General features: G+C 42.8%; 1 protein-coding gene across 1 annotated transcript; it reads left to right on the forward strand.

Annotated features, from left to right (window-relative positions):
• Positions 1-3062: 3062 nt before the first annotated feature.
• LOC124132941 (conodipine-P2-like) lies at positions 3063-10538 on the forward strand. Its single transcript, XM_046497122.2, has 3 exons — positions 3063-3134; positions 5398-5577; positions 10245-10538. Exons 2-3 carry the CDS (start codon positions 5407-5409, stop codon positions 10485-10487), a joined length of 414 nt encoding a protein of 137 aa, XP_046353078.2. The 5' UTR covers positions 3063-3134; positions 5398-5406; the 3' UTR covers positions 10488-10538.
• Positions 10539-13111: the final 2573 nt, after the last annotated feature.

A 13111-nucleotide genomic window follows, 5' to 3' on the forward strand; every position in this document is an offset into this window, starting at 1 on the left:
TTTTGTTCCAGTCGGAGGATTGTAAACTATTTCATTCCGTACCTTTGACCTCATGCGTACCCCGACAGCCAACTGACTACAAAGTGTCTCGAGGAAATGAATAAGCGATCGCTAACATGAGCGTTTGCATGTTGGGAATTCCCTGCAATGACATTCTTTGTTGTTTCGTCGCAGCAAATAGATTTCAATACACGCCCACCTCGTCACAGTAGATCTATCTAGTACATTTGTCATTTCCAACATGTTACAGACTTACGGAAACTTGTTTTGGTGTAAAATGTGTGTCAAACATAGATCTGTCTGGTACTTTTATCATTTCCAGGCCACAGCTTATAACTTGAGGAAAACGTGTTCTTGGTGGAATGTATATTGTCAAAATTATATCTATCTGGTACATTTATCATTTCCAGGTTTAAAAGTAACAGACTTACAAAGACTTGTTTTTGGTCGAATATGTGTGTAAAGTTAGACCTATCTAGTACATTTATCATTCAAAGGTCAAATGTAGCAGACTCAAGAAGACTAGCTTAAGGTGAAATATGTGTGTCAAAATTAGCTCTAGATCTATCGGCTACATTTGTCATTTCCAGGCCAAACGAGATTACAAACGTACGAAAACTTGTTTTGGTGAAATATGTGAGTCAAAATTAGATCCATCTGGTACATTAATCCTTTCCAGGTAAAAAACAACAGCCTTACGAAGACTTGTTTTAGTGGAATATGTGTGTCAAAATTAGATCCATATAGTACATTCATCATTTCCAGGTCAAATGTAACAGACTTACGAAGACTTGTTTTAGTGGAATATGTGTGTCAAAATTAGATCCATATAGTACATTCATCATTTCCAGGTCAAATGTAACAGACTTACGAAGACTTGTTTTAGTGGAATATGTGTGTCAAATTTAGATCCATATAGTAAATTCATCATTTCCTGGTCAAATGTAACAGCCTTATGAAGACTTGTTTTTGGTGCAACATGTTTGTCAAAGTTAGATCCATATAGTACATTCATCATTTCCAGGTAAAAAACAACAGTCTAACAAAGACTTGTTTTAGGTGGAATATTTGTGTCAAAATTAGATCTATCAAGTACCTTTATCATTTCCAGGTCACAGGTCACAAACTTACGAAGACTTGTTTTGGTGAAATGTGTGTGTCAAATTAAGATCTATTAAGTACGTTTGTCATTTCCAGGCCAAATGTAATAGACTTACGAAGACTTGTTTTGGTGAAATGTGTGTCCAAATTAGATCCATATAGTACATTCATCATTTCCAGGTCAAATGTAACAGCCTTACGAAGATTTGTTTTTGGTGCAACATGTTTGTCAATGTTAGATCCATATAGTACATTCATCATTTCCAGGTAAAAAACAACAGTCTTACGAAGACTTGTTTTAGGTGGAATATTTGTGTGAAAATTAGATCTATCAAGTACCTTTATCATTTCCAGGTCACAGGTCACAAACTTACGAAGACTTGTTTTGGTGAAATGTGTGTGTCAAATTAAGATCTATTAAGAACGTTTGTCATTTCCAGGTCAAATGTAACAGACTTACGAAGACTTGTTTTGGTGAAATGTGTGTGTCAAATTAAGATCTATTAAGAACGTTTGTCATTTCCAGGTCAAATGTAACAGACTAACGAAGACTTGTTTTGGTGAAATGTGTGTCCAAATTAGATCCATATAGTACATTCATCATTTCCAGGTCAAATGTAACAGCCTTACGAAGACTTGTTTTTGGTGCAACATGTTTGTCAAAATTTGATCCATCTACTAAATTTATAATTTCCAGGTCGAAAGTCACAGACTAAGGAAAAGTTGTGTTTGATGAAACATTTGTGTTTGAATATACCAAGACACTAAATTCGTGATAACTTTCACAAAGCGATCGTAGAAGAATGATTATCGTAACTCCTTATTATTACATAGACTTACAACATTGGTGCAAGTGGGTCTTGGTTATGATCGAGTGTGTTTTTTGTTTGTTTTTTTATTCTGTGTGTGTATGTGTGTACGTGCGAGCGTGCGTCCTTTGGACTAATATTTGTTGGGACGTCCACATGGACCAGTAAAAATGTCAGGTGAAACATTTCAAGATTGTTATGCATCGGGAGCTGAGACGAAATATATATCTCTTCATCTTTCACGACTTTTCCCGAGTGTAATCACAGTGTGTCCTGAAATAAGGACTTCGTGATGTGACAGTGTGTTGATTGACTCTGTCAATATTAGATCTATCAAGTACCTTTATCATTTCCAGGTCACAGGTCACAAACTTACGAAGACTTGTTTTGGTGAAATGTGTGTGTCAAATTAAGATCTATTAAGTACGTTTGTCATTTCCAGGTCAAATGTAACAGACTTACGAATACTTGTTTTGGTGAAATGTGTGTCCAAATTAGATCCATATAGTACACTCATCATTTCCAGGTCAAATGTAACAGACTTACGAAGACTTGTTTTGGTGAAATGTGTGTCCAAATTAGATCCATATAGTACATTCATCATTTCCAGGTCAAATGTAACAGCCTTACGAAGACTTGTTTTTGGTGCAACATGTTTGTCAAAATTTGATCCATCTACTAAATTTATAATTTCCAGGTCGAAAGTCACAGACTAAGGAAAAGTTGTGTTTGATGAAACATTTGTGTTTGAATATACCAAGACACTAAATTCGTGATAACTTTCACAAAGCGATCGTAGAAGAATGATTATCGTAACTCCTTATTATTACATAGACTTACAACATTGGTGCAAGTGGGTCTTGGTTATGATCGAGTGTTTTTTGTTGTTGTTTTTTTATTCTGTGTGTGTATGTGTGTACGTGCGCGCGTGCATCCTTTGGACTAATATTTGTTGGGACGTCCACATGGACCAGTAAAAATGTCAGGTGAAACATTTCAAGATTTTTATGCATCGGGAGCTGAGACGAAATATATATCTCTTCATCTTTCACGACTTTTCCCGAGTGTAATCACAGTGTGTCCTGAAATAAGGACTTCGTGATGTGACAGTGTGTTGATTGACTCTGTTAAGGTGTGTTCAACCATCCTGCTTTTCCCACTGTCATTATCTCTGACATTATAAAGCAGCGACTGGCGTCACCTCTGCGCTCATTTGATTTATAGGTGAGTACAGGAGCGTATATATGTAGTGTTTTTTATTTATGATATATTTATACCAGTCACTTCTGTATGTTTTTACACCCGTGGGGACTGTGGAGAAAGACTAGGCCCCAGGATCCGAAGCTTTTCGCAAATACTGAACATAATTAACAATGTTAATTACGTGGTGCCATGATGTAGCTAGAACATTGCTGACTGCGGCGTTGAACAACATTCACTCATCCGCTCTTACGTTGACATTGATGTGAACCAAAACTATTTTATTCCTGGTAAAATATTTGTTTTGGATACAATTCTTTACGGTTATTGCTTCAAAATTCTTTTATAAATTATTTGGTATTTCGTAACTGGATCACCGGTAGATACACACGGTAAATTTAATCTCTGAATACAAACAATGCCTGGCACAACAGGAAACACAACATAAATGGTAAATCATCATGTCTCGTCTTATTTTATCGCAACTTTCACATTTGGATTTACCAAATTTGTTATCATCTGGGCGGTCGGGTAGCCTAGTGGTTAAAGCGTTCGCTCGTCACGCACAAGACCCGGGTTCGATTCCCGACATGGGTACAATGTGTGAAGCCCATTTCTGGTGTCCCCTGTCGTGATATTGCTGGAATATTGCTAAAAGCGGCGTAAAACCATACTAACTCACTGACATTAAGATTGGCTTAACCTTAAACCGTCCAGAGATGTTTCTCGCAGCTAAATGCTTTGCGTCGACATTGCTTTGTAAGCTATGATACCGCAAACCTGTCAAAATGCTTTCTTTAATTACGAACTTTAAACGAAACAGTTTTAGCCACATTAAACACATTTCTTTGATTAGGCTCCTGACTTTCTTTACGAGTTGACTATCAAGGGGCGGGCGGGTAGCCTAGTGGTAAAAGCGTTCGCTCGTCACGCCGAAGACCCGGGTTCGATTGCCGACATGGGTACAATGCGTGAAGCCCATTTCTGGTGTCCCCCGCCGTGATATTGTTGGAATATTGCTTAAAGCGGCGTAGAAGCATACTCACTCAGTCACTGTTATCATCTGTTCGTTTACCTGAGTGAGTGAGTGAGTGAGTATGGTTTTACGCCGCTTTTAGCAATATTCCAGCAATATCACGGCGGGGGACACCAGAAATGGGCTTCACACAATGTACCCATGTCGGGAATCGAACCCGGGTCTTCGGCGTGACGAGCGAACGCTTTAACCACTAGGCTACCCGACCGCCCCTCGTTTACCTGAAGAGCTACGAGGGGAGAACCCCTTTGTCAACAGTTAATTGAAGCGTAAATGCGTAGTTTTGTTAAGTGAGCAAAGACCACTTTTTAGCATTGACTTCACACTTGCATTAAGTTCTACATTCACAGTAACATACAGCAATTGTTACGCCAAAAGGCCAAAAGCAGGAGCACCTATAGACATCATTGCAATAGTTTAACACACTGTTAGCGAACAAATATAATAGCGGTTCAATGACTGATCTGATAAAACCATTACATAGCGGAACCGCCATCCATTAGAAGCATACACAATGTCTGATGTCAAATATCAGATTCAAGGCATTACCGATGGAAGTTTGGGAGGATTTCAGGGCATAGCCAAAATGCAGATGTCAAACCAAGATCTATATTAAAAATGTCGAAAGTAAACATGTGCTGAACCCACTGCATAGGAATCAAATTGTATAATAGCATCTGGATGAAAAGGAGAATTGTTTACAAACAATAAGTTTCTTTTTAATATGGCCGACGTGACGGCCATATTGAAAATCATATTCAACGCCCATCAGTTACAGATTTTGCCAGACAAGCAGGTGGTTTGCGATAACTTGACTCTTTGAGATATATCACCTGCATGGGCGGATACAGAGAGGGGGTGCGGGGGTGCGCACCCCCCTTTTTATTTCGAAAAAAATCATTATTTCTGTATAAATTACCACCAAAGACAATAAATAGATATTAATTGTGCACCCCACCTTTCCAAAAAAGCTGTATCCGCCCATGACCTGCTTGTCTGGCTAGATCTGTAACGGACGAGCATCGAATATGATTTTCAATATGGCCGCTACGTCAGCCATTTTAAAAAAGAAAGTTATTGTCCGAGTTAACTAAACGCGGACTGAGCTTCTTTGAGTCTGTACCCAATAACTTTCACTAACGTCTCCCATTTCTGGTGTCCCCAACAGTGATATTGCTGGAATATTGCTAAAAGCGGCGTAAAACCATACTCACTCACTCACTCACTAACGTCTGTGATTTTGATCTTCAGATTGGCACAATGAAGACCATTCTCCCTTTTGTTGTACTATGTGCTGCAGTATTGACGGTGGTGACGTCACAGAGCTGTGCTTCCCGCTCAAACGGATGCAGCATTCCATATAACTTACCCTACTTCTTCAAGACCCGCTTCACGCCCAGCTGTGACAAGCACGATGTTTGTTATGAATGTGTGAGTACTTTAACCTCGGAGTTCATTGTCCGACAAGGGGTAAAGTTCTGTCGGAAATGCAAGAAAACTGAATTTTCCACTTCTCTTTCAAAATATACTTTATAAAGAAAAGATCGTACCAAATATCCTATTAAATAACATTGACCTAATTTGGCATATCGCTAACTTTGATGCAATTTTGTCACAAACTCATGTTTATAGGTAAAATTGAGATAACAATGGTGTACCAGTGTGTATGAAATAGATTATAATTGTAGGTGACAACAATACTCTGGTGTCAAGTGAACATGTCACCAAGGTATCGCTACTACAGTCCAGGAATTCGGGAGACTCTCAATAAATCAAAATGCAAATATTTCACGCTAGGAGGTAGAAATGAAAATAGGAATGAAGATAGAAAATATTATCATCCGACCATTGAAAATTGTAAGTTAACTTAATGGTGGAATAGACCGCCTCCGTGGTCTAGTGGTAGAGCGTCCGCCCGGAGAGCTGAAGGTCCGGGGTTCGATACCCGGCCGCGTCATACAAAAAGACGTTAAAAGAAGGTACTTGTTGTTACCCTGTCTAGCGCTCGGCATTAAGGGGCTAAAACAAGGACTGGTCGGCTCGGAGTCAGTATTCTGTGTCTGAGTGGGCTATTCATGTTAAACTGCGGCATGGTATCTCAGTGAGCTAGCACTATAAATCGGCATCAGTCCGGACTAATACAGGCAGCCACACACACACACACGTGCATGCAAGTCGCTATATAAGTGCAATAATCTTGGACGCGACGTTAAACCCAATTTCACCTCACCTAATGGTGGGATAACAGAAATTTGAATCTTAATTTCCTGCTTGAACGAGTAATGTGATATTTCATTTCGGAATACGTAATATGGTTTCAGTTTATAAATACGTAAATGCGCTTAGATGTATTGGGTGAGTGAGTGACTATGGTTTTACGCCGCTTTTAGCAATATTCCAGCAATATCACGGCGGGGGACACCAGAAATGGGCTTCACACATTGTACCCAAGATGCATTGACATATGATATCAACGCGTGATATGTACAAAACCAATTAGCATAACACGTTTTGAACTATATATTGCACTTTGAATACTATTTGACGCCCAACAATCGGTATCCAATCACAGCTCTGATACTGTAGATGTGGAATCTAGATCGGTAATAGTGTCATCCAAAGAGATGTACGTTAGGATGACGAGGCTGGTATCAACTCCATCAAATTGGTGGTACTGATTTTCAACGCCAAGCATATGATCTTCAGCCTCTGGACAAACTTCAGAAGTGATTCTTGGAAAAGAGGTGAGGTGAGGTGAAATGGGGTTTATCGTCGCGTCCAAGATTATTGCACTTATATAGCGACTTGCATGCACGTGTGTGTGTGTGTGGCTGCCTGTATTAGTCCGGACTGATGCCGATTTAAAGTGCTAGCACACTGAGATACCATGCCGCAGTTTAACATGAATACCCTACTCAGACACAGTATACTGACTCCCAGCCGACTAGTCCTTGTTTTAGCCCCTTAATGCTGAGCGCCAGACAGGGTAACAACAAGTATCTTTTCACGTCTTTTGATATGACGAGGCCGGGGATCGAACCCACGACCTTCCCCTTCCCGGCGGACGCTCTACCTTTAGACCACGGAGGCGGTCTGACGAAGTAAGAGTGAATGAGGTATGAACGGGAACTCAGGAACACACAAACTCAGCTTGTTCGAAATCAGCGGAACTGGGAGCGTTCGTAAAACGTCTGTCACTTTGGTTAAACAAATGAGCACACAGGCCAAGGAGCGTGCAAGCGGATCCCTACCGTCTTAGACACAGTAAACTGACTCCGAGCCGACCAGATCTAGCTTGTGTTCGCACCTTAATGACGAGGGAGAGACAGGTTAACAACACGGAGGCGGTCCCTGGAAAAGGAACATGTATGAATGTTTTGACATCTTTCAGCCTGAAGGTTGTGTTATTATTAGCTGTAAACCCTTTGCAGTAGGCCAGATGAGCTCTATCGGATTTAGCTCACGGCGTCTGACGGGCGAACGTTAGACGACGTTACCGTGATGCAAAACCAGTTTGTCTGCCCTGTATTGAATTGGCGTTTTGTTCAGTCGGATCTGTTCCATAAGCATTCGTCACCACTCGCCCCTTTCCGTAACCTGCACGAAGACTCGCCCTCCTGTCGATGAATGTTATGTGCGAAAATACGACAAACCAATTAGAATGCCCGTATGATTTCGAGTTGTTTGTCAAATAATCCCTCAGAAATAATTTTTGATTTTACATATGTCTTGCACCTAAACATATACCCAAGACACAGTTAAATGTGTTCAATCATACTGAGTGTATAATTCCGCACGTCCCGATGTGCTTCAAATTGCATCTGAAATATACGAGTTGACAATTGTTTTAGGTATGCCCGTTTGCGCTAAGACTGAACCCAGTTGCAAAAATGGCCATGAGAGGGGCACGAGTCGCTATTCGGCTAGTCCCGGAATAACACGAGTTGGTCACGAATGTTCCATAAGCTGTACCTTGGTTTCAGATGTTTGAATGACAGAAGTTAGATAACTTTGCATCCCTGCCTTCAAAGTTCTCATGGTTGGTGTGCCTCTACCAGGTTCTCACGTTGTGATAACTGGCGTTATCAGGGACAATGACACTGTGGCTATTCAGATGAGATAGAAGCTGGTGTTCCGTTCATTCTATGAGCACCTCCCCATTCATTTCCTGATACTAATCGCCGCTCGTCTATTTAGCCTCGGAGAATAAGACACCCGCAAATGAGACCTTCGCACGTGTTTCAGCGTGCAACACAATGACGCGTTTACCTGGAGGTACCATGGGCGTGTTACACCTATCTGAGTGAGTGAGTGAGTGAGTTTGGTTTTACCCCGCTTTTAGCAATATTCCAGCAATATCACGGCGGGGGACACCAGAAATGGGCTTCAGACATTGTACCCATGTCGGGAATCGAACCCGACCGCCCCTTACACCCCTATCCTTCTCTACCATGTCTCATCAAGGGGCGGGCGGGTAGCCTAGTGGTTAAAGCGTTCGCTCGTCACGCAGAAGACCCGGGTTCGATTCCCGACATGGGTACAATGCGTGAAGCCCATTTCTGGTGTCCCCCGCCGTGATATTGCTGGAATATTGCTAAAAGCGGCGTATAACCAATCTCACTCACTCACTTATGTCTCATTAAGGTAAATGATTTGGAACCCGAGACATATGCAGTCATGAATGGTACGCAGATAATTTGAATGCATGAATTTTATAGAACACTTTTCCCTGAACACCTACCTGTTGTTCCCACGTATTTGAACCCCATCTCATGCACAGCTGTGATGATCGTATTTCGTCAAACGTTTATCGTTTCTCTAATTTCATATTGAATCCGTTGGGGGAACCTATTGCTCGTACAACTTGAAGACCGTACGTCTTATCAATCCCTATCTTATCAAGTTTCCTATTTCTACCAGATGAAACTTTTGAGACAGACCCTTGATTTCTATCTTATACCATAGACTTGTAGGTATGTCAACGCACAACCAACAACAACCATGACAACTATCACATACCAGTCTACACAACAACAAACACACACACACACACCTATCTGCGCAGGGACCGCCTCCGTAGTCTAGTGGCGGCGGGTCCGCCCGAGGAGCGCAAGGTCCGGGGTTCAGTCCCCGGCCGCCTCATACCAAAAGACGTCAAAAGATGGTACTTGTTTTTACCCTGCCTGGCGCTCGGCGTTAAGGGGCTAAAACAAGGACTGGTCGGCTCGGAGCCAGTACACTGTGTCTGAGTGGAGTGTTCGTGTTAAACTGCGGCATGCTGTCTCAGTGAGCTAGTACAGTAATATCGACATTATCCATACAAGTACAAACAGCCGAATCCACACATACGTGCAAGCATGTCGCAATATAAGTGCAACAATCTTGAACAGAATAATAAACCCCATTTACCCCGTCCCCCTACGCAGGACAACGAAAACATACATATCTACGCAACAGGCACACTCCCTAACGGCCTTGTCCAGTTTGGGCTTTATAGGTATCCACAGGCCGCCACCATACAACTGGATTTAGTTTGGTTTGTTGTTCTACTCCGCACTCAGCAATGTTCCAGCTAAATGACGGCGGTCTGTAAATAATCGAGTCTGGACCAGACGATCCAGTGATTGATATCATGAGCATCGATCTACGCAAATGTGATCGATGACATCCTTCAACCAAGTCTCGCTGTGCAGAGTTGCGTCCCTGGGCACGCCAGAAACCTATGATTGTGAGTTCGAATCCCGGTTCGCCCCGATTATGTTTCTAGGTTTGTCAGCACCATACCGAAGTAGTAAACGTCTGAGACCTGCATCACTTCGGGCTTTCCTCCCACATTAAGCTGACACGCCGCGATATAACTGGAATACTGTTAAAAGCGGCGTTAAACCCTACTCACTCACTTCCACAAAGTCAGCGAGCCTGACCACCCGATACGATAAGCATAGTCACCTTTTACGGCAAGCATGGGTTGCTGAAGACCTATTTAACCCCGGATCTTCACGGGAGCGTTGCATTAAACAATAAACCAACTAGAATATATCAAGCTTCCCACGAAAAAAACCCAAACAATTTTGTACATGTCCCTTCTCTTCCCCTAGGCATCCTATTACGGGAGAACTAAGAATGACTGTGACGGCATGCTGTTCAATGGGGCAAACAGGGTGTGCTCATCTATGAGGAAACGCTTCATCGTCAGCGTCCTGACTGCAGCAGAGAAGGAGTTCTGTAAAGCCATATCACTCAGCTACTACGAGGCTGTCAGTCACTTCGGCGGCTCCCACTTCCCATCAAGCTCAGCCAGTTGGTGTTCCCAGTCCTGGGTCAGAAGCTGTATGCCCTGATGTCTGTGTGTCGTTTTTTAAAAAATAAATCTTGTGGTGGTGTGCCGACGTGCACTCTCTATGTTGACTTGGTGTTGTCATTTGCGTGTCGTTCCTCTTGTGTTCTCTGGGCGTTGGGTGGTGGGTCGGGGTCATCCTCGATTATCTAAGTGAGTGAGTTGTGTATAACGCTGCTTTTAACAGTATTCCAGTTATATAACCGCGTGTCAGCTAATGAGGGAGGAAACGCGATGCAGACCTTAGACGTCACTTCGATGAAACTCACATGCACGGGTATGGTGCTGACAAACCTAGAAACAATCGGTACGAACCGGGATTCGAACCCACAATCATAGGTTTCTGTTTTGCCCAAGGGACGCAACTGTTCAGTGAATTGCGGCGCCTTAGACGACTTGGCCTACCGCACCCCCCCCCCTCCCCCCCACCCCACCCCCCACCCCCACCCCCCCCGCACCCCCCCAACACTTGATTATCTAGTTGAATATATCTCCATTCTATAATAAAATAAAACAACCAAGACCACTGATTTGTGGGCGGCGGGGCCTAGTGGTTAAAGCGTTCGCTCGTCACGCAGAAGACCCGGGTTCGATTCCCGACATGGGTACAATGTGTGAAGCCCATTTCTGGTGTCCCCCGCCGTGATATTGCTGGAATATTGCTAAAAGCGGCGTAAAACCCCACTCACTCACTCACTACCACTGATTTGTTATTTAGCCTGATTCGGAACACACGACGTTAAAATAGCCCCACAATCAAATTACTCTAAAGAGCGAGACATAATCATGTGCTAAAGTAGAGGCTGGACCAATGGAGATGGTGACGTCACTTGCGAATACCATCTATGGTGGTAAATAGGTCCATGTTCATCATTATAGAGGGGGTAGGGTGCAAGTCTAGTTGCCTCTAGCCCTGCAAATCTCTGAAGAGAATTGCATCCCTTAGCCGTGCCAGGAATCTGCTGCATCGTGTGCCCGGTTGGGACAGGATCACCTGACATGGAATATATTGATAAACATAAACAATAGTTTGTTTGTTTGTTGTTTAATGCCGCACTCAGCAGTATTCCAGCTATATGACGGCGGTCTGTAAATAATCGAGTCTGGACCAGACAATCCAGTGATTGACGTCATGAACATCAATCCACGAAATTGGGATTGATGACATGCAGCAACCAAGACAGCGAGACTGACCACCCGATCCCGTTAGTCGCCTCTAACGACAAGCATAGTCGCCTTTTACGGCAATAATGGGTTGCTGAAGACCTATTCTACCCCGGATCTTCACGGGTCATAAACAATAATAATCGATGATGAGTGCCAGTTGTACAGCTCGTTAAATGTTAAATAATTGGGGTGGGGATTAACAGTTGGGGTCAGAATCGTATAATTGATAACACTTGATTGTTTCCATACATATACATGTCATGTTTACGTAATAATTAGAGTGAGTGAGTGAGTGAGTGAGTGAGTGAGTTTGATTTTACTCCGCTTTTAGCAATATTCCAGCAATATCACGGACACCAGAAATGGGCTTCACACATTGTACCCATGTCGGCAATCGAAACCCGGTCTTCTGCGTGACGAACGAACGCTTTAACCTCTAGGCTACCCGACAGACCCCGTGACTTTGGAAGACTTTGTGAATTGTCGGGAATAGGGCGCTATGACAACCTCTCAAACATTTTGAGGGCTGCACGGGTGGCCCAGTCTTCTGATGTGCCGCGATTCGCTGTGCAGAGTTGCGTCCCTTGGGCACGCCAGAAACCTATGATTGTGAGTTCGAAACCCGGTTCACCCCTCATTATGTTTCTAGGTTTGTCAGCACCATACCCGTGCTCGTGGGTTTCACCGAAATGGTACCTGTATCACTTCGGGCTTTCCTCCCACATTCAGCTGACACGCCGGGATATAACTGGAATACTGTTAAAAGCGGCGTTAACCCCTCGGAGTTTATTGTCCCCAATTCAGACAAGGGAAAAAGTACTGTCGAAAATGCACGAAAACTGAATAAATATTGTCCGCACGGCAGCCAAAACATAAATATCCAACTGTTCACGACAACCGACTAAGCAAGACAGTCTTGCTTGACAACGGTATAAGGATCTATACCGAAACGTCGCCATTACTGTATTAAAGAAGTTGTTCTTCATAAATTGTGTCTACTTTGACAATAGATTTTGGTACACAAATATTGGTAATAAAGTAAGCTGATGACTCGGTGTTGTCATAGGCGTGTCGTTCTCAATCTTCCCGAGGCAAAAGAGTTAACTGACTTTAAAAGTCCAGTTTCCACCCTTGCCGAACTAGGCTGGAATTACTGAACTCTATCGTAGCGCCACCAGTGGCTATTACGAGTTATGTCCCTTCTATGCCTCTCCTGTGGACCAATCAGATTCCACCTCTCGTATCACCTGCATTTGCTTCAAACAAAAACAAACAAAACGGCGGCGCACAAGTCAAGACGATCTGATCGATAATCAAGATATATATATTGTGATAAAACGGGTCTTACATCGCGAAGTGCATCAAATCACGTGAGCACCTTGATTAAAAACATGAAAAGATTTAGAAAATATCTGTTGACGACTAGTTAGCGGTGCACATGCTTTGCAAATCCTCCAATCG

The sequence above is a fragment of the Haliotis rufescens genome, unplaced genomic scaffold (genome assembly GCF_023055435.1).
Source record: "Haliotis rufescens isolate VD_foot unplaced genomic scaffold, xgHalRufe1.0.p SCAF_18, whole genome shotgun sequence".
In the NCBI taxonomy this organism is placed as follows: domain Eukaryota; kingdom Metazoa; phylum Mollusca; class Gastropoda; order Lepetellida; family Haliotidae; genus Haliotis; species Haliotis rufescens.